Raw genomic sequence first — 23071 nt, 5'->3', positions numbered from 1 at the left:
CTACTTAAGTGTATCCTGACATGGTAGCTATGGACAATAGCAGATAGTCATGTTGTCAAGATATATTGAACAGTTCACTAGGAATTCTTATATTGCTAAGTGACCCTATTGTATGGGACACCTCAGGTCCTCTGTATGGCATCAGCCACTCTCTCACACACTCACCAGTTTTTATATCCTTTATTCTGTTTTGAGAATTTGTATCTTAATCTTTGTCCCTGGTACAAAAAGCAGAGTTATTTGGACAGACTTTGTAATTTCTTAACTATTGTGACTAGTCAAAATCCAACATCTGATTACACAATAAATGCTATTTCATAAACAGAATGTATCAATCCTGAAATTCGATGGAATTTACTTTTAGTTAGGAAGATATTTTCGGTCAAAGGAGTATCAGACACATTTGACACTCGTTTTAGAGATACATTTAGGGGCACAATGCGTACCCTTAAACTTCATGTATAACAGAAAACACACACACACACATACACACACTGCACTACAGATTTGACAGACAGTGACTTTAGGCAATAAAGTCACAGTGTATAGATGGTGAGTGTGGAAGTGACTAGGGCACCTGATACTTCAAAACGCTGGTTGACACAGGGCTCTCCTGTCACAGTTCCGCGGGACTCTGCCAAAATCTCTCAAATCCTCTGTCTCTACCAGAGAATGAGAAGGAAAGAGTCCCTCAAGAAGCCCAACTTTTCAAAGTCTCAACGTAGAGGGAAGCTGATTTGATTTACTGCCACCTCAGAGGGAGCAAATCACTTCAATGTGATCATCGGTTTTAATTTACTCATTTATTTTCTTGCCTCTATGGGTAAATGAATTAGAATCCTGCTTTGGGTCCTTGAGTACAGTATGTCGAAAGCTATGAGAATATGTTGGTATTTTTTCACAATTAGTCATGACACTTTCTTTAGGATTTTGAAAAATCTGTTTTCAGTTGTTGCAATGTGCTATTATTTTTGTTTCATTCTAAACTTGCCTCAGATTAAGTTTTACAAAAAGCTTATTTTGGAATTTTGGATCATTATTTATGGAAAAATATTACTTTGTGAGTAGAAAATGCTGGTAGTTAAAAAAAAAGTGAACCAAATGCCATATCAGAAAGAGAATTTGAAACCCTGTCGAACTTTACTTATTCATAATATTTTACTGAAACAGGAACTCTTTTTAATGAGGGCTGCTTTTGATTACAAAATGCACCTACATGATATATTAAGGAAAATTCTCTATTACACAGCAAGAAAACTAAAACTAAAGCTAACATGATAGTTCCTTTGATTGGCTCTAACTTATCAATCTTCCCATTATTTCACAATGTAAAACTAAAGATTCCACTCTAAAGTTCTGCCTGAGACTTACAGTATATAATTATAATAAAATAAGTGGAAACCAGAAAGCTTTTCAACATCTAAACGGTTATATTTTAATACAATTTTTCTTCTGTATTGATAGGTACTGTGACATTTGCTATATAACTGAAAATCAAACAACTGCTGGAAGCTGTATGCAAGGTTATTACTCTTCCACAGGAAGCCTCAGGAGAACTGGGAAAGAACTGAAAAGAAGACTACTACCAATAGAAACATCCCTCAAATATGAAGTATTCTCTACGGATCAATTTCAGTTCTTCATGTCTATGAACTCTAACATTGTTTATTCATTCATTTAAAGATTTATTTATTTTTATTTTAAAGATAGCATTACAGAGAGAAGGAACAGCATAGAGGGATCTTCCTGTTCACTTCCCAAATGGCCACAATGTCCAGAGCTGAACCAATATGAAGCCAGGAGCCATGAGGTTCTTCCAGGAGACCTGTGCAGGTACAGGGTCCCAAGGTTTGAGCCATCCCTCAGCTGTTCTACAAGGCCATAGGTACTGTGTTGGATGTGCAGCATCTGGGACCAAACTACTGTCCTAAAGGATGTCAGTACCACGTGCGAAGGATTAGCATGCTATGCCAGAGTTATTTTATTTTATTTTTTATACCTTACTTATTGATCATCCAATTTTCTTCCATAAACATCTTTTTGGCTATTTTGGGAATGAAAATGCTCTTGTGTTCTATAATCGTTCAACTTTATTTTTTTTTTAATTTAATAGGTTTCAGGCATAAAAGAAAAGTACTCCTCCTATATACATCAAGTATAGGGAAGGACAAGGAATGTAATGTAAGATTGCTGGTAATTATACAGAAACAATTATATGTTTGAACATTGTTACTAAGAAAATGAGGAGGCTGAGATGAGAATTATAATAGGAGTGGAGAAATCTTTAAGTGGACTTTGGAGACATGATCCGCACTTTCATTGGTTATAAAGAATCAGCCTCCTGTGGGGGATGAAAGCTTGTTTCCAGAAAAAGTTTATTAACAGGCGCCAGCAATAGAAAAGGCTCTCTGAGTTTTATGTGTAAATGAAAGTAACTCAGCATAGTTAGTGCTAGTGAGGGTGCAAGCAAGGGGCTCGCTGTGTGCTGGGAGAGGGGCAAGCAGTACTAAGATGACTTAAGGATTCTATTACCAGTCAAGGAGGATCCTGAGGCAGTCGGCGACCAAGGAACAACACAACAAGCATGAGAGTATTACAATATCCAAACTGCAAACACTAACCTGCAATGCATGTTTTTTTTTTTTTTCATAGAGCTTTCTGGCTACTAGTGGAACTGCATAATGTTCTCAAACATCTCTGAAAGGATTGTTTCTTCTTAAAGGAAAGACGGGTGTTCTTAGCATGACCGTCACTTATCAATCAGCATCTTCTGCTTCTTCCAAAGTTTCTTCATGGCATTTTTCACCTCTGAGTTTCTTAAGGTGTAGATTAAGGGATTTAACATGGGAGTGATGATCGAATCAGACACAGCCATTGCCTTATCTATGGGATAAGTAGCCACAGGTCTCATGTATAAGAAAATACAGGGAACAAAAAACAACACAACCACTGTCAGGTGGGAACAACAGGTAGAGAGGGCTTTGCGCCTCCCTTCAGAGCTGCAAGACTTCAGGGAGCAGAAAATGACTACGTAGGAGGCAACGAGGGTAAGGAAAATGGCTGTGCACATCACTCCACTGTTGAGAATAACTAGCAGCCCCAGGATGTGAGTGTCCGTGCAAGCAAGTGTCAGTAACTGAAACAAGTCACATATAAAGTGATCTATGATATTGGGACCACAGAAGGGTATCTGGTACATGAAGAGAAGCTGTACCATTGCATGGGAAAAGCCCCCCAGCCAGGCTCCCCCCACAAGCAGGCGGCACACTCGAGGACTCATGGTGGTGGTGTAGTGTAGGGGCTTACATATGGCCACGTAGCGGTCATAGGCCATCACGATGAGAAGGATGATCGCCACACCACCAAAGAAGTGCTCTGCGAAGAGCTGGGTCATGCAACCTGCAAGGGAGATGGTCGTGCTCTCAGACAAGGAATCCACGATCATCTTGGGGGCAATGACAGAAGAGTAGGTGACATCCATGAGGGCTAAGAAAGTAAGAAAGAAATACATTGGTGACCTGAGGCTCTGATTTGAGGTGATTGTTACCACGATGAGTACATTCCCCAACACTGTAGCCACATACATGATCAGAAACACAGAAGAAAATATTTTCCGCAGCCCCATGTTCTCTATAAGGCCAAGCAGAACAAATTGTGTCACATTCTTTTGATTTTCCATTAATTGTCTATTAAAAGCTGAGAGTTGAGAAGCCTAAAAAACACAACATATGATTTATCATTGGTGATTATTTTTCTACCTGGGAAGTTCACAGAAGGACAAGTATTTGGCATAGCAGATAAGATACCACTTAGGAGACCAGCATCCGATATTCAACTGTCTGGGTACATTATATGTCATTTTTGTTCCTATTCCCAGTTTTGTTTTAATGTATAAGCACACACACACACACACACACACACACACACACACACACACACGAAGTGATGGCTCCCATATGGGAGACATTTTTTTTTTTGCCTTTTTCATTTATTTACCATTCAAAAATTTGACTCTTTAAGGTATTCTAAATTGAAAGATTAAAAAAAGAGAGAATTACTAACAAATGCTTTTCTCAAAATGATTTCTCTCATTTTGAATACTTCACCCACGTGAAATAAGTTTCTCTTCCTCTTTCTGCTAATATAACGACTTTTACTGTTAATAGCAAACTTGTTTCTACACACATTAGCAATTAAAACACAGTATGCAGTAAGAAATAGAAAATAGTAAACCTATATTTTGAGTATTTGCCTCATTTGAGTAATAGAAAAGACTTGATTATTTTTATATTATAGGTTGGAAGCTTTCTTTCACAGAGTTTAGGAAACTCGATCAATTTTGCGTTTTTAGTCAACAGTGAAGATAGAATTTGGGCTGTACAGTCTGACTCCAGAATCAGTGCTCTGCTTTCATTATACTATAAGTTATCATTCACCAATCACTATTCTTAACAGTATAACTCCTGTGCTGTTTTTTCCTAAAGCAATCTTGTCAGGTAGGCTATTCTTCTTGTCTTCTTCTTGAAAAAAAAAAAAAAACAGAAAAAAAGAAAGAAAAAGCCAATTCTCTTGTAGTTTTGCGATTCTAAGCATTAAATGGATGACATACTGCTTTTCACAGGGAATCAGTAGAGCCATTTCATAAAAGGTTTATCTAGTGCAGAAGGGAAAATTACAAATAATGGTTTTCTTTTTCCTCTGAGAATCCACCTCCTCGACTGTCCATAATTATTTGAGTAGACACCTGCTATTTCAAAAAAAAAAAAAGCTGTCAGGAATAACCAATTCCCTTCTATAAGAGGAAGGTCTAGGAATTTCAAAATAATCTTAATTGAGATATCTTTGAATGAAAGAATGAAAACAGTGGGCGATAAATGAAAGGAGGGAAGAAGGCAGAAGATTTCTATTCAGTAGGACAGATGTGCTAAGGCCATAAGGTGGGAAAGTGTAACAGAAATGAGGGAATTAAAGACGTATACATCACAAGCAAAGAGAGAAGGGGGAAAAATTAAAAGGTACAGCAAAAAAAAAATAATAAAACAAGTGGAAGATATTAAAGTGAAATTTGACTTGCCAAATAACCATTTCCACAATATTTTCTGCTACTTTTCTTTCTGTCTATGAACAGTTTTTGGATACTAACATTGATTTGCCAAATTTTATTTGTTAGTGGTGGGTACCTTTAATTTTAAAAAAATATTTTCAAAAATACACAAATATTTATAACAAGCAAAATAACTATTTCAAACTCAAGTGTAAATTCAACTTCCTGAATCGAAATTCCTTGTTCTGATAGTAAATATTGCTTACAGATAAAGCAAACAGTAATTAAGTGAGGAATACTGATATAATTTAACAGCAAGAAATACATACATGCTTTTTCAAAGAGATTAAACTTTTTGAAAATCATCTATATGTTGTAATTCTGTTATTAACTATATCTGCATATTAAATAATTAATCAAACAATAAAATCCTTACGGTCTTTCCAAAATAGAAAATTTTAAACATGATTCTAAAACCACCTGAGGCGTAACCTATAATCTTATCGCATACAGCATTTACCCATATGAAGTGACATCTTTTCAAGCATTGTATAAAATTTCTTAAACTTGAAGACCCTAACTGTGTAGACAGGCTGCTCAAGGTACAAATGGGAAAAATTAGCCAATGATTAAATATGATCAAAGATTCAGAACTATGTTATACATTACCATCAAAGAAAGAAAGACTTAACACAGAATGGCTAAGATTCTATGAGCCTAATGAATAAATAATCTTCTGAATCACCAAGGGATTTGTATTCTCTCCAATTAAAAACAATTGCCAAAGAGGTCACCAAGTAGAACACTTACCAATTAATTTGTTTCCCTTTGGTTTCCAGTTGACAGTATTTTTAGATTAACATACCTTTCATTCAACTTGTTAGGAATGTGTGTTCTCTGGTCGACCCACCTGGGCTGTAAAATTCTGGAATGACCATGTGAGCAGCTGTGGCAAGGCTCAGAGTTGGGTCATTCTAGACATGAACAGAGCTCTCCAGTGGTGGAGATATTAATGCCTGGTTCGGTGAAATTGCATCCACTTGCTTTAATAACAGGCTCTTTTCAGAGACAAAAACACCACCAACACCAAATTAACACACTGCATCAGTAGCAGAAGTCTAGACCGTTTATCAACCACGTAATCACTCATTCCTACATACTGGCCATCTTCCTGTTCTTTCCAAGTTCACTGGAAATGAGCTAGATGGGAATTGGAGAAGCCAAGAGGAGGGTGGCAGTCTCCAACCGTCGCCCATATGGGATGCAGTGCTGTAGACAGTGGTTTAAGCTTATTACCCAATGCTGGCCTCTTGATTTACTATTTGACTTGTATTCCATTTTGTAGAAATTTTGCATAAGAACAAGCTACCCAAATAGTAAGATAATCAAAACTTTATTCTTTGCACTTTTTATTTACTTACGATACTTATTCATTTTGATGAATCCTTAGGTTGTATTTCAGCACACATATAGACATTATTTATCAGGTTGTCTTAATCTCAATAAGAACTAATAGCATGGCTTTGGTGCAGAGATCATTCAAGGTAACAGGGATAGTCTGAGAAGGAGTTTGGCAGTTGCAAACTGGTCTGGAACAAACTCCACTGTGTGGTAATACATGCAAGGCAACAGTGACCAAACGACAGAGCCCTCAGATGCAGAAATCCACTCTAGGATAATGAGTTCACGGAGTTTGTTCATGAAGGAATCCTGTTCTTCTACCTCTGAGATGTGATGACCTCCTGCCAGGCTCAGGCTCACAGCTAGTTAGCTGTGAAAATGGGGATATGACCTTAGTCTACTGTCACATCAGCAGAGACGTGCTATCCTAAGAAAAGAAAAACACAGGAGGAGCTCAACAGCGTTTCTCTCCCCTTTTCAGAGAGGAAGCGTCTGGGCCACTGTTTTTCTGATTTATATCTGTCTGTCTCTTTTTTATACCTGGTTCTGTGTTGTCACCTTCCTCACACTGGTTCATCGTGTCCAGGTCACTGTAGTTTGGTGGCAACTGTCTCGACAGTGAATGATCCTGAAGATTTGTCTTTACCTGAATATTCATCATAGCTTAGCTTAGTTGTCCACAGATTTGACAAATTTCCTACTTTTCCTAAAATAGTAAATTTCCTGTAATAATCTTTTAATGTATCCTCCTTTTGGGCATCTCTTTCGCTTTGATCTTTTCTGAAAGGTCTCAACATTGCTGTGCTTTAGTTGAGAGTTCTAGAGATGTTGCACTCTCTCTAAACAGACTTCCAGACATCTCAAATACGCAAGGAGTAAGAAAAAGAGAAATGAATAATGGTTCCTAACCAGGCAAGGCACTAGGGATAGAAACACCATGCAAAGAGGTTCTTCAAGTAATTACTTCAGAAAATCTCTAGTAAGTTGGAGTCTGCCAGTAAGAATCACTTTCAGTAGCTCAAGGCACTATTTCTTAAAGCTTCTTACCAAGCAATGGTTGGCTATTACAAGAAGTTACCTATAGGGAGTTGATAAAGAAGGCCTGCCAATGTGGAAGTGACCATGGCAACATACCTGTTAAATAATTGAGGTATTGCATCAGCCTTTGAAACCAGCAGACCCTGTTGGAAGGAAATTTTGACCATAATTTACGGGACACCTCAGGAAACATAACTTTTGCTTCCTTGCTTCATGAGTCAGAAGCCAGGGATGGAGTTCCCAGGACTACATAAGTAGGACTGATCTTAAAACATGCATTGTCATCACCTCTATAATCCATAGCAAAGGGAGGAGTTAACAATTATCCACCTGCAGGCAGGTCTCTGCTCCAGAACTCAGCCGGGGTTGCGCAGGGATTTCCACAGCCTTCCTACCAAACATACAAGTTTTTTTTTTCTTTTTTCTGGCTGTCATTCAGGAAAGTACAGCTTTGTCCATAAGAGAGAAAATTAAAAAGACCTTGCTTGGCCACACTGAAATACAAACACCGCATGACATACGGAAAGCCTGGATTTGCATGGGCTGCTCCTGCTGGCATCCTTAGGAAAAAATAACAGAGCACTTGAAAATATCATTTCAGCTGAGTGATTGAGCTAGTAGCTGGAAATTCAACAACAATAGCAATAAAAACAAAAATACAGAGTTCTCTTCAATCTTAATGTCAATTCACCACCAAGAGCTCATGCAGCCTGTGCCGTCTCTCACTCAGGGACTGGGTTTAGCATATACAGAAGATATTGAGTATCTGTGAGTATCTTTGAGAAGGTCACAAGAAGTGAGCTGGGACAAAGGGGAAATCTGGAGCCTGTAGCACAGGATGGGTGCTGGGTGTTTGCTCTAATGTGCTTTGGCTGCTGGCCAATCTTGGCTGTGGCTTCACACAATGACTCCGGCTTTGTTCACTGATGGTGATGGGTTTGAACTGGTTTCTTAACGCTTAAAACCATGTCATTGGTATTTGTAGGTGAAAGAACCTCCTAAGAAACCACAGTATGCTCAAGCTTCCACATTCATGGATTCAGCAAAAGAAGTGGTTTTCAATAGTATTTGCCAAAATATGCTTACCAAATATGCATACACTTCATTTCTTTATTATCATACCTTAAACAATATACCAATTATTTACATACCTTTTACATTGAGCTAGCTATTGTAAATAATTCAGAGATGATTTAAGCCATAGGCAATATCCCATAATGAACTTGAATATTTGCACAGGAGATGTGGAATCAATCTCTTCCATATACTGGAGTGTGCCTGCATTTAATTAACCTTACCCATAATGCTTTTTTAAAAACAACAATATTTATTATCAAGGCAGAGAGAGAATGATAAATATTTTCTATCTGTGAGTTCACTTCCCAAACATCCACAACAATCAGGGTGGGGCCAGATAGAAGCCAGGAGCCAGGAACCAGACCCAGTACTCCCTTGAGGGTAGCCAGGATCCAAGTAATTAAGCCGTCGTGATCTGCCTCCCGGAGTGCATTTACAGTAAGCTATATCCAAAGTGGAGTGGGACTCTGTCCCATGCATTTTAATGTGGAACACATTGGCAGGTGGAGCTCAATCTGTTACATCAAAGCACCCAATTCCTATAGTGCTTTTCAATTATACCTAATGCTAAAATGCATTTTGCTCTTGCCAACAATGAGTGCCAATTATGGCCAATATCCTAGTAAAGTCTGTCACAATGTAACAGAGTACAACATTTCTGAAAAACTTACACTGATAAAAATTAAATGCATTGGGCCCAGCATGGTGGCCCAGCGGCTAAAGTCCTCGCCTTGAATGCTGAATGCACTGGGATCCCAAATGTGCGCCGGTTCTAATCCCGACTGCTCCACTTCCCATCCAGCTCTCTGCTTGTGGCCTGGGAAAGCAGTCGAGGATGGCCCAAAGCTTTGGGACCCTGCATCCGTGTGAGAGACCCGGAAGAGGTTCCTGGTTCCCGGCTTCGGATCGGCCATTGAGGTCACTTGGGGAGTGAATCATCAGACAGAAGATCTTCCTCTCTGTCTCTCCTCCTCTCTGTATATCGGACTTTGTAATAAAAATAAATAAATAAATCTAAAAAAATTAAATGCATTAAAAAAACATCTTCTACAAAGGTATATCGACAATAAAATAGGTCATGGGCTTCCACCGATGTGTAAACATTAAATTATGTTTGACAGAAGCGAGAAAGCAGTTGTCTGCTACTATAATGCTTTTTTGCTTATTGTGTTTATTATTTATTATTATTAAATGCATTATCACATAATACATTTTCCTGTAGTGTAATGAGACAACATGGAATGTATTTAAGATTTTTTAAAAAAACATGTATTTAAAAATATTACAAATTCTTCTTTAATTTCCTTCAGATTTGTCTGTTTTTTGAAAGAGTTACAAAGAAAGAGGAAGAGGCAGAAGGAGATTTTTCCATCTGCTGGCTCATTCCTTAGTTGGCCACAATGGCAAGGTCCTGGACAGCATGGGTGTAGGAGCTAACCACTTCTTTCAGGCCTTCCATGTGAGTGACAGGGACCCAAACACTTGGCCCATTTTCTGCTGCATTTCCCAGGCCAGGAGCAGGGAGCTGGAATTGGAAGTGGAGTAGTTGAGGCACAACCTGGCACCCATGTGAGATGCCAGTGCTTCAGGGAGATGATGCTTTACTTACTACACCACAACACTGGCCCCAGGGCTTTTATCAAAGCATATTGCTAACAGATATTTTCTAAAAATTAATTATTTGAGAAGTAGAGACAGAGCAAAACACACACACACACACACACACACACACACACACTCTCTCTCTCTCTCTCTCTCTCTCTCTCTCTCTCTCTCTTACTTGCACACAGAGTTCTTAATGTGCTGGTTCTCTCTGCAAATGGCTGTAACAATCAGGCCTGCGACAGACCAAAGTGAGGACACTGGAGCTCCATTAAGACCTCCCATCTGGGTTGAAGGGGCCCAAGTCCTTTTGCAATATCATTAGTGGGTGACAGCTCAATCACTATATCACAATGAAGTATTTCCTTCCCCTCTGAAGGGAAAATGCTGCCTTTGCCGCCATGGACCTCCAAGACCATCTTGAGACGCAAGATTATACCCTGTGAAAGTCAGGCGTCCCTGATTTTGTCTTTATATAATTAGACTCAATGTCCTTTTTATGTTCCAGCACAGACCAGTCGTGGTACTAATGCCTTGTCATCTCTGAGCATCTTGGACTCTCTGTGTATGGAGATCTCTTCTTACACTTACAATCATGTATCCAATCACTGCTAGCTGGTCAATAATGTGAATTGTGATGCTAGTTCTGACATTTCTTTTAGGAGCGATGGGGATGGGTAATCATTTCTCTAAGAAGATACCAGCTTTAGCTGGACAGAAGGAGCAGAAATACCAGCTTTTCAGGCTGCACAGGGCTGCATGGGTTTGCACTGATACACTGGTGGTGCATTTCTGAGCAGCAGACGTGGCCACTAGCTTGCATGCTTGATCAGCACCGCTGTGAAGGAAGAAGCCATGTCCTTATTCAGTTTGACCACTGTGGTTTTTGCTTCACTTGACGAAGCACATTCTAGGACTTGCCTAGGTTATATCTGATCCCTAATCATTTGTCTCAAAGAGAAGAATGAAGATTTCAACAGGAAATTCTGCTTTACTTTTCTGAATATCACCAGAGAAATTCCTTGGTTAGCAATGCAGCATTCTGAGCAGTTTCCAGTTTTGTGTTGGGGATCTAAGTTGACACCCAAAATTGACAAATGTGACCATGATTAATAAGAATGGCACTTTGCTATTCTACAAGACTGTCAGAAATTGGGACAAGAACAAAATAATCAAATGGTTATATTTCAGAAAGGGCATAAGAATGCAGCATCAAATGAATGCAGGCATCAAACTACCTTTGTCAATTATTTTAAAACACCTGAAAGAAGAGATTCTACAAACTCCTGTGGTGATATTTTCAGGTAATATTTGCTCTAAGTCAAACATATATCTCCTCTCAAAATGAAAGTCCAGTACTTAATTTTTCACAGCATGAGGAAGACAGCTGGCTTCACTCCTTATAAAATATATTGTCATGCACATCAATATTCACATCAGCTCTTTCTGACTCTCTTCTTAGTAAGTAAACCCATTTCCTTAATCTTTTTAAAATAGTCATTTCTCTTCAAGTCTGTTAGTAAGTGTAGTCCTAAAAAATGAATCATAAAGCATAAAAATGGTGATTCTTTTTAAAGTCTTACAAGTTGCTCACCTAATACCCGCAGAAAGAATACCCATTTGAAAAGTGACTGACTTTGGGGCAAGAGCCCCAGTGTAGTAGGTTAAGGCTCTGCCTACAGGGCTGGACTCCCACATGGGCACTGGTTCAAGTCCTGGTTGCTCCATTTCTGAACCAGCTGTCCTGCAAAAGTAGTGGAAGATGGCCCAAGATCTTACATGGGAGATCTAGAAGCAGTTTCTGATTTTGTAGCAGCTTGGCTTGGCTGTGGCTTTGGCATTTGGGGAATGACCTAGTGGATGGAAGATCTCTCTGTCTTTCCTTTTCTCTGTACCTCTTCCTTTCAAGTGAAAATAAATCGTTTTTTTTTTTTTTAAAGTGACTGGGTTTTTAAAGAGCTACTCTGGAGTATTAAAACAGTGGTCTACAAAATAATGCTATATGGCTGTGTACATTTTTAGGGCTTTCAGCTGGCTAAACTGTTTCAGCCTTCTTATTTCTCTTAAAATACATTTCCAAGGGAGAGGGAATTGCATCTATAAACTAGATGGAATCTGTTCTCTGTATTAATCCCATTAACATGAGAATTGATGTGAATTGTGTTTTAGTAATTATTTTGCATTTGTTGTGACCCTAAGTCTAATGTAGTACTAAATTTGTTTTTAAAAACTTAAAAATCACAAAAATACACTTTAAAATGGTTCAAATAATATGTAGACATACAAAAAAAAAACCTTGAAATATTTTAGTCTTTTAGTCCTTGACACATTAATCACATTTCTAAGGATGATTTGGATCAACAACAGTTATAGGTAAGTTCATCAAAAATACAGTTAAAAGCAGTGAACAATTAGCGAAAGCCCAGATTCTAATGCCAGGCAAAGATTACACAGGTTAAGAAACATACTGAGTTTGTTCTGTGGCTTTTCATTGAAGAGGATGTATAGTAACTGTGAAATGATGACTGTCACATCCAGTGGCATGTTGTTTAACTTCATGGCACTGTAAATTTCTGCTTTTCTTCCTGTCGTTGATGTTATCAATAGCTTTTCACTTGGCAGGATTTATGACTGTATAGTGGAGACTGTCACGTCCAGATGTGAGGATATGGCGCAGTGTGCATCTCTACTTCCGGATTGAGGACAGACTCCCAGCGTAATTGTTGGATGTGTCTTGACAATGGGATGCCAGACTCTGTGCCATTGTCCATGGCCGCAGTGATGGACTTATGACTTTATGAGGAATTATACTGTAGGAATGATATGGTAGAACTCAGTGACTTAGGGGGAATGGGTAAAGGGGGAGGGGAAACACCAGGGCCTATGGAACTATATCATAAAATTATAATTAAAAAATGAAAAAAAATACATGGGTTGGGAGATATTGTCTTCTGTAAAATATATAAACTTTTAATCACTCAGAGCTCTTGGAGCAGCATTCCCCTTGATCTGAAAATCTCTGGGCCACTGGGACAGATCATCTGTCTCCCACAGTCAGTATTTTGCAGAACAATTCTAGACGATCAGTAAGCAAAGTTACTGTGGGTAAGAGGTAGACATTTGGACTAGGAAGTAAGGAGCTGGTTAACGTGCTCACACCTCACATCTAAATGCCTATATCATAATCTCAGCTCCAGCTCTGAATTCCAGCTGACGTGCCAGCATCGCAGGAGAAAGATTAGCTTGCTATGCCACCATGCTGGCCCTGATAATTACACATTTTTACTCAAATTCACCGGTTGTATTATTCATTTACTGAATGATTGGTTTAAACAAACCCCGTGAATTATAGTAATGAGTATATATGAGTAATATTCATAGTTCCTTTGAAAACATATCTTTAAATTCCTTTTTCATAAACTTTTTTTATTGTTATTAACATTGTATTATGTGATACAGTTTTATAGGCACTAGGGATTCCCCCCACCCCTCCCATACCCCTCCCCCCATGGTGGATTCCTCCACCTTGATGCATAACCACAGTTCAAGTTCAGTTGAGATTCATTCCTTGCAAGCATATACCTAGCATAAAGTCCAGCGTCTTATTGTCCAGATAAGTTCAGTGGCTCTTGGGGAGACCTTCTCTGGTCTGAAGGTAGAGCTAACAGAGTAAAGATCCGGTCAGTTAAAAGCCCCAACAAAACCTCAGTATCAATATACAACATTATGGAATTAATTGACATAATATTGGGTAAGCAATATGTTAAAAATAATGCAAGTTCCATTCTTCGAAACATCTGGGTTGAGATGTTGAGAGGGTTTTTTCCCTTATCTTACTCCTATAGCCATTGGTCAGATGAATCAGGACTTGCATATCTCCTGAGGTCTTCTGATACAGAACAGTCACACGGTCCCCAAAGCTGAGTCCTTTGGGCTGCATGTCATGATTTTATCTGATTCTTCAACCATTTGTCATGAGATTTTTCAGATTCGTTCAAAGATTGGTGTAAACCTAAATGTAGTTGCTAGGTCATTTGTCTCTCCTGGTGATCTTGTCCAATCTCATCATTCAAACTATAAGCTGCACGTAAGGAAATCCAAACGTAGTTCTGTAAGACTGACAGGAGGGTCATACTTTTGAAAAATAGTCATCTGCTAAATTTTCTAAAGTGTATTTCTTCTGGCTGTGTGAATTTCACCTCTCCCATTGCTTTGCCGTCAGTTCTAAGCTCCTCAACCTGAGAGTAAAACACTGACCAACTTTCATCCTAGTTACTGCCTCATGCTTTCTCATTTCAATTTCTGCTATTGTAAGGAAGGTGAGTATTTGGGTAAAGGAAAACACAGAATAAGAAAGTCACTCCTATAGACCTCAACACTGAATGTATCAAGTCTGCGTGCAGAGTTAGCTGTTTATCTTCTGTGATATTGAAGCTCTCAGGTGTGGTTTGTTTGTAACAATGTCATGAAAAACTTATCAAATGGAAAGATGCGATCTGTGTTCAGGGGTAAATATGGATCCTATTCTGTAAGCTGTATTTTGTAAATATTTAATGAGGTAAAAACTGTTTTAGTAAGTTGTGCTCCTTAATAAACACTTTTTTTTCCTCATAGGAATAAGTGTGAAGAATTGCAGCCTTCAGTGCTCAGTGCACATTTCAATCAGCAGATCACTGGCTGTATGTCCGTGGCTTTCTGGTGCAGACTGTCTACAGACTAGAAACTCTGCTTTTGAAATCAGTTGTATTTCTTGCATTGCATCTCATGTAAATTACAAGCAGTTAACCAAGTTAGAGAAACTTGTTCCTAATCGCAGAGAAGGCCAACTTAACGACACTGATGGAAACAGCTTTTTCTTGATCTGCTTTCATACAAAAGACTACGGCTTTTTTGCCTTATTTTCTAAAATTCTTTTCACTGTTGATTTGTATTTTTCCCATTTATCCGGGTGCTTTCAGTATGCATGAGGCACCCAAACTCTGAGATCTTTCTATCAGAATATTACTGGGAAGAGGCTAATTTACTATTTTTTAGGGGCTAACTAGATGAAAAATTAAATTCATTTGAGATGTTTCTAATCAGCAAAATACAAACTTTAGGGAATCATGCTCTCTGAGATGAAACTGTCTTACGTCATGATGTGCTCAGTATTCCCTTGGGAATCCGGAAAGGAACATTTTTGTCCCACTATTCAACAGGAAGGCTTCATTCAAGCAGGCTGGATTTACCTAGAACATAACTTAGAGCATCTTCCTCCAGGTAAGAGGCACATTAGTATCATCTTTTTGCATTTAGAGAGATATTATTATAGAGTAGTTTAATACAATCTTAACCTATTTCATGTCTTTTTAGTATACCATATCCTCTGAGAAAGGGACAAGACAAAATTAGCAGCACAGGATTTTGATAACTTACGAATAGTATAGGGAATAAAATGAATGAAATAGCAGTTTGGGGATAAAGTGATATCTTGAGTTGAGCAAATGTTTTGTGAGTATCAGGGACGTGAACAGCCATCAATGTGCGGGAAGAGGAGGATGCCCACCATGGCTGAAGGCCGTTGTGGCTTATCAGGACGTCTGAATGAGTCAAAGTTCACAATCAACTTTTATTTTTTTAATGTAAGACAACTATTCCAAATAAGCACTCTCTAGGTGTGTGGGTATTAGAAAGTCAAAAGAGATTGTGTTCACAGAGAAATGCCTGCTAGTGACCTACGCAACACTGCTGGAGAAAGTCAGCTTCTGCAGACCCACGTTGCAGTTCTGAGTTCTTTGCACGGCAGCAAAGAATTACAACTCTTTCTGTGCTGCTTGAATGATATCACGTGAAAATAATGTGCAATTAATTTACCTACTAATAATTAGCTTGAAAAGGTGAGTAATTATATCTCAGCGAATGTTCAGAGTAGACAGGAAAAGGAAGAGACCGGCCATTATGCACTGGGCTCGGAAGACAGTGTCAAATGCACAGAAGAGGCACTGCATAACAGACTCTGGATAAAAACTCTCATTTTCATCCATTTTTGTGACTGCTCAATCTTCTAGAATGTGTCATTTCATCCACAATCAGGCCTAGAAGGTATTCCTGCTGTCAGGTTGCAATTCAGTCAAAGAATGATGAAATATCAATTTCACAATATTTGGGACAATTAAGCATAGCAGACATAGGCAATGGATATTGACTTTTAAAAAGTTGTTTGGACCTCAGACTAGGCTATACTTCAGTTTCTGTTGATCAGATAACAGTCAGGAGATTTGGTTATACAGAATGAGGAATTCAGAGTGCCTATACTATACATCAGTCTCTGATTTGAAATTGTGAAGGCTGCAAAAGACTGGGACAATTATTTTCCTTTAAATGTGGAGTAACAGTTTCTTCATAGAAATTAAATGTATTCGGCTCGTCCAAAGGTGAAAGTCTGGTTCAGCTAGAAAAGAGAGGATGGATGGTGCTAAGAAGGAGACAAAGGGCTCCTCACTCTGGCCTCTGCACCACTGTGTGAGCACAGAAGGAACCCCATGGCTCCCTGCACCATCCTCTTGTCCACATTCCACCTGCTCTTGCCTTCTTTCCCTCAACTCATCTTCACGTGACCTCTGACACCAACACATTGTTTAGACAATGCAGTCTTTCTAAAATTGGCTCATCCTGTTTAAAGAGTTGAGGCAAGTATAATAGTGCATAGAGGCTACAATCAATTGCTAGCTACTTTGTCTCTAGACCACTGGGAAGTATTTTTGTACCTTATTTGGGGAAGTTACAATTGAAAGGCATTATCTCTCCTCTGAGCAAAAAAAAATAGGCAAAGAGTGCACATTTAGACACCAGTAGTACATAAATCAGTATCTGAAAAATGACAACATTCTTAATGAATTTATTAAAGGCCCAGGATGTAAAGCAACAACATATTCTTAAGATGGGTAACAGGGTCCCAGAGCGATGCGTGGAAATGAGCGATATGCAGACTACAACACCTTCTATTTAAGTTGTATTTCTTATCCAGAGAGCTGTTCAAATTAATCATAAATTTGTGTTTTAGATTTTTACTTTAGGTTCATGCTTCTTGATAGATCATGTAGAATAAATGGAAAATACTAGGAATAATAAAAATAACAGTAATAAATGTGTTTCATAAAAATTAATACTATGAAAATATATTAATTTTACATTTTAAATATAATAATTATATTAAACAATATGTATCTATAGACAGAGAGAAATACACAATTTGGTATTGTGCAGATTAAGAATCCAAGGTCATATTTCGAATATTCTAATTTCAAGGGAAGTTTAAACATGTACACGTACTTGCATTTAAGCAATTGCATGTGATACCTTAGGAAAGCATATCAGGACAGTCCTAATATAATAGTGAAGGTCTCTTATGGATCTCTATAGTTGGTCTTCAAGTTTTGAAGTGGTTGAAGTAGATGAAAATGAAAGGAAGATCGTTGTTGACCATGGATTAAACAGCTAATTAATATTTAATGAGGCTCTGAAAAGATAGCCAACTTAATTAGGTTGTGTATGCTTGTTGTTTAATGTCAGCAACCGACGTTGTCAACATACTAGTGGTACAGAAATTAACGTTATACACTCAGAGAAATTGCCAGTCATGCACATTCATGTTTCCTCCTCCAGAGTCTACCACATTTTTAAAACAAATACTTATTTTGAAACCAAAAGTTTTGCTTAATGAAATAAATGAGTCGCCAAAACATGAATGTTTTTATGGGTTTTTTTTTTCTGACATGTAATACTTAGTATAAAATAAAACGTTTTATAGGAATAAAGCCGACATCTTGAGATTTGACTGTTGTTCTCGGCCCTGGTGGATAATCGTATGGAACTGTGATTGTACTTTCTTTTCTTTTCTTTTCTTTCTTTTTTTTTTTTTTGTAGTACCCTCCTTTATTTGTGTTTTCTTTTTTTTTTTATATTTTGACAATCTTTACATTGTTAATTAGGGCAAAAAGGTTCAAGGGCTACAGGAAAGTGGGTAAGACTATTATTTTTCCCATATTGTAACATGTTACATATTATGGGATAATGGTGATTAGTGGTGCCTGAACCCTGGGATTATAGAGTAGAGTGAAATTACATTTTTGAAAAGAATCAAAATGAATTATAGAGCAGAAATGAAGGGAGGAAAAATGAGGGAAGGGAAGTAGACTCATCTTTTAAGTATTGTATCTATGAAATACATTTGGAAATAAAACATGTGAAAAGCAAATATTTCTTATTTTAAAAAAAGAAGTTAAAAGAATAATTTCACTTCAAGAATTATATGTAATTTTGCAAGAAAAGATGTCAGGAAAATCCTTGTTGAGAAGTGAAATTTTCTGAGAGGTTTCTATGATCACTGTTTGATGAATAAAGTAAAAAAAAAAAAAAAGCTTAATTTAATAAGCTTGATATTCCAACCCTGTTCCCTTATGGGATGAAATCCTTATTGACAATAATAGCATCAAAAGTATTTATTATTTTTATTCTTGAAGCACTGAAAGTGTTATCCTTATCATATTTTCCCCAAAGACAATTCATTGATAAAGCATATTAATATTTAATACTTGTTTGAATGCTTTAGAATATTCAAGTATTTTGAGGAGAATCAATAAAATTTAAAACAAGAGTTTCAAATGACTGAAGAAATATGTGTGCATTTCTCTTATATTTTATGTTTGGCCAACTCCTACTTTCAACACCATGTATTAAAGTTATAAGTGATGTCAGAGAGGAATACACAGGCTTTGTGTGCCTTCCAGATTTTATTTTAAGAGATGCACCTGAGCTTATGTTTGTATTAACATATATATTCCCTCCAATGCCATCTTAACAAAAAATATCTAGAGAAAAAATTTCATTCTGGAAATTGAGGCCCATAATATTTCTTCTCAGACTAAAAAATAAATCTTATTTCAAATATATATATTTCAAATACATATTCAAACATATATATTTGAAACAAATTTATATAAGATATATATGTGTGTGTATATATGTATATATATAGCTTACTCTTTTTTATTTCCAAAATAAGTCATTAACTATGGTTTAATAGTTAAAAAACAGTTAAAAAATAGTTAAACCATAACTATGTTCATTGCCACGGTCCTTCATTTGTAATGCCTGTATCCCTCCTTTCGAAAAAAATATATCTATGTATATGCATAATATCTGCACATGAAGTGAATTGAGAAATAATACACTGCTTTTATTTAAACGCAGTCTCAAGGATTCCAAGTGCTCCAATATGTCCTTTTAATAAAGCAGGGCAACTTTATAAAGGAGACAGTTAAAACGTTAGCATCTAGGGTGGTATCTGATTATAAAATAGGCTGTAAGCATTTTATTTAGTTCAAGCTGGGAGTTTTGGAGAAATTGTGTGGAGAAGCATACAATGTTCCCTAGCACAAACAATGCATGAATAAAAGGCATGCACTCTATCAAATATGCTTAAAATCTCTATAACATGGTGGTGATGGCTTTTTTTAAAAGTTTTATTTATTTTTATTACAAAGTCAGATATATAGAGAGAAGGAGAGACAGAAAGGAAGATCTGTGCGATGATGCACTCCCTAAGTGACCGTAACGGCCGGTGCTGTGCTGATCTGAAACCAGGACCCATTAACCTCTTCCAGGTTTCCCATGCAGGTGCAGGATCCCAAGGCCTTGGGCTGTCCTTGACTGCTTCCCAGGCCACAAGCAGAGAGCTGGATGGGAAGTGGAGCTGCCGGGATTAGAACTGGCACTCATATGGGATCCCAGCACATTCAAGGTGAGGACTTTAGCTGCTAGGCCATGCCGCCGGGCCCGGTGATGGCTTTTTATCACAAAGCTCGAAAAACAAGCAATGAGCATTATAAATGAGCAATGATACACCATCCAAAATGTGGACCTGATATTTACTGAATATAGAATAAATGAAGCTAATACTACAACATTGGATTGACAAAATCAACCACAGCTGTCCAAAAACTGCAAGGTTCTCTATTTGAAGTAGCCTATAGGAGGGCATTATATTTGTAAGCAGATTTAGTTCTCATAATTAGCTTGGGAAGTGGTCATTCAAATGGAGGAACAAACGTTGTTGGACTCACTGAGAAATTGCAGACAGAATCCCTCTGATGGGGAATGTTCAATTTTGCTGAAACAATTTTGTAGCATCACTGACTACACCCTAATTATACCCCTCTTTTTATTTAACAGATAAGCCTTTCACACTCGTCTCTTCACCGTGTTCATGAAGAAATGCAGCTGAATAATAATGTGTCTGAGTTCATCCTACTTGGGTTGACAGAAGATCCTGTCAGGAAGAAAACAGTGTTTGTCGCCTTTTTGCTCTCTTACCTGGGGACTTTACTGGGGAACTTGCTGATTCTTGTTACCATCAGGACCAGCCAGGCACTTAGGAGTCCAATGTACTTCTTCCTTTTCCACTTATCCCTGTCTGATACCTGCTTCTCCACCTCCATCGCTCCTAGAACCATTGCTGATGCTCTTTTGAAGACAGCCACTATTTCTTTCAGTGAATGCATAATCCAGGTCTTTACATTCCATTTCTTTGGCTGCCTGGAAATCTTCATCCTTGTTCTCATGGCTGCTGACCGCTATGTGGCCATCTGTAAGCCCCTGCACTACATGACCATCATGAGCCACCAGGTCTGTACCATCTTGGTGGCTGTAGCCTGGGTGGGGTCCTGCGTCCATTCTTTAGCTCAGATTTCCCTTGCTTTGAGTTTGCCTTTCTGTGGTCCTAATGTGATCGATCACTATTTCTGTGACTTGCAGCCCTTGTTGAATCTCGCCTGTGCAGACACCTATGTGGTCAACCTACTCCTGGTCTCCAACAGTGGGGCCATTTGCACAGTGAGTTTTGTCATGTTGATGTTCTCTTACGTGATCATCCTGTGTTCTCTGAGAAACCACAGTGCTGAAGGGAGGAAAAAAGCCCTGTCCACCTGCGTCTCTCACATCATTGTGGTCGTCTTATTCTTTGGTCCTTGCATATTCATATACACCCGCCCTGCCACCACTTTCCCTATGGATAAGATGATAGCTGTGTTTTATACAATTGGAACACCTTTGCTCAATCCTCTGATTTACACACTGAGGAATGCAGAAGTGAAGAACGCTATGAGAAAATTGTGGAGCAAGAAGTCAGTCTCGGATAATAAAAGGTGAATACAGGCTTCAAATCCTTCAAACCATTATGTTATTGAGGTATAGTTTCTTTTTAAAATTTATTCCTTTTTCTTAGAAAGCTTTACAAAGAGAAGGAGAGACAGAAAGATCTTCCATCTGCTGGTTCATTCCCCAAGTGTCTGTAATGGTCGGAGCTGAGCTGATCTGAAGCCAGAAGCTGGGAACTTCTGAGATGTCCCTGTGGATGAAGGGTCCCAAAACTTTGAGCCATCCTTTGCTGCTTTCACAGCATAGGTGGGGAACTGGATGAGAAGTGGAGCATTTGGGCCAAGAATCAGAGCTCTTCTGGAATGCTGGCACTTGCAAGCAGAGGATCAGCCAGCAGAGTCAGCATGTCAGCCCCTGGGATAGTTTCCTTCTATGATAACCAAGAAAAATACTTGGTATGATTTTAATATTCTGAAATCTATCAACCCTTGTTTCACAATAGTCCCTAAAGAATATTACACATACCCATGAGAACAATGTGTATTGTGCCACTTTGGAATGGCATGTTCTGCACATATGTCTCAGGCTTCAGTGCTTGCTTAATTTTCTGTCTGTAGGATCTGTCCATTGTTGAAAGTGGGATATCGAGGTCCCTTATGCCTATTGCCTACTGTGCCTTCTTTTTAGCATGTGCCTCTTCTATGTAGTTGCCACAATGCTGGTTGAATGTAAACTTTTGGCAGTTATGCTTTATTATGCATTTCCCTAACATTGTGAGATGGTTCCCCTTAGTTTCTTCTTGCAAGTTTTGCCTTACCTTGTATTTTAATGATAGAGGTATATCTACAACACTGTTGGATTTTCACTTACCATTTTCTTGGAGTGTCTTTTTCTATCCCTGTAAGTCCCAGATAAATGTACCTTTGACTTTAGCCTGAGTATTTTGGTGTTAACATGAAATTAGAAATGTTTGTTATTCCAGGTATCCTCACTATATTTTCATTAGAGATTTTAATACATTTTTTCTTGTACATAATTGTTGGTAGAAACTATATCAATTTTTGTGTTTTTGTGTTTGGTTTATAATAAGTATGTCCCTCTATTTGTTCTTTTCCTTTTCTCTGGTTGACCGATTATTTTGGTTTCTTTAAGATTTATTTTTATTATTATTTTTTTATTTATTGGAAAGGTGGATATACAGAGAGGAGAGACAGAGAGGAAGATCTTCCGTCCGATGAGTCACTCCCCAAGTGAGCGCAACCGCCGATACTATGCAGATCCGAAGCCAGGAGCCTCTTCCAGTCTTCCACGTGGGTGCAGGGACCCAAAGCTTTGGGCTGTCCTCCACTGCTTTCCGTGGCCACAGGCAGGGAGCTGGATGGGAAGCGGGGCTGCCGGGAATAGAACCGGCACCCATATGGGATCCTGGGCATGCAAGGCGAGGACCTTAACCACTGAGCCACCGCGCCGGGCCCAACCGATTATTTTGTAACAAAAGTCTTTCATTTCTCTTTCTCTTACCTAGGCGGCTTTCTTAATGTAGATTCCTAATTGTCTCTTCAACTTTAAGGAGATTTAGGGGAATTTAAGGGAATGCATGTCATGTATTTTGTAAACAGTTTTAAGGGCATAAGAATCCTTCCTACCCTGTCTTCCCTCCCTCTCCTATGCCCACCTTCTCTCCCTCTTCCTTTATCAATTTTTCATTTCATTATCACTCTTTCTCCTTCCTTTATCACTCTTCCTTATATTTTTGGGATATAATACTTTAAA

The 23071-nt window shown here is 38.3% G+C and overlaps 2 protein-coding genes across 2 annotated transcripts; one reads left to right on the top strand and one right to left on the bottom strand.

Annotated features, from left to right (window-relative positions):
* Nucleotides 1–2749: 2749 nt before the first annotated feature.
* On the bottom strand, nucleotides 2750–3679 carry LOC121172190 (olfactory receptor 4C6-like). The gene has a single exon (XM_041004034.1). It carries the CDS (start codon nucleotides 3677–3679, stop codon nucleotides 2750–2752), a length of 930 nt encoding a protein of 309 aa, XP_040859968.1.
* A 16737-nt stretch (nucleotides 3680–20416) lies between these two features.
* On the top strand, nucleotides 20417–21349 carry LOC121172311 (olfactory receptor 4C16-like). The gene has a single exon (XM_041004162.1). It carries the CDS (start codon nucleotides 20417–20419, stop codon nucleotides 21347–21349), a length of 933 nt encoding a protein of 310 aa, XP_040860096.1.
* Nucleotides 21350–23071: the final 1722 nt, after the last annotated feature.

Source organism: Ochotona curzoniae, unplaced genomic scaffold (assembly GCF_017591425.1).
Source record: "Ochotona curzoniae isolate NIBS_2020 unplaced genomic scaffold, NIBS_Ocur_1.0 scaffold_3171, whole genome shotgun sequence".
NCBI classification, from domain to species: Eukaryota; Metazoa; Chordata; class Mammalia; order Lagomorpha; family Ochotonidae; genus Ochotona; species Ochotona curzoniae.
Note: the sequence above shows the minus strand (reverse complement) of the source record. Positions and strands in the feature narration are given on the sequence as shown.

What these genes read in the sequence shown, in the direction of transcription:
- LOC121172190 (XM_041004034.1), bottom strand. Translation starts at nt 3,679, where the DNA reads ATGGAAAATCAAAAGAATGTGACACAATTTGTTCTGCTTGGCCTTATA.
- LOC121172311 (XM_041004162.1), top strand. Translation starts at nt 20,417, where the DNA reads ATGCAGCTGAATAATAATGTGTCTGAGTTCATCCTACTTGGGTTGACA.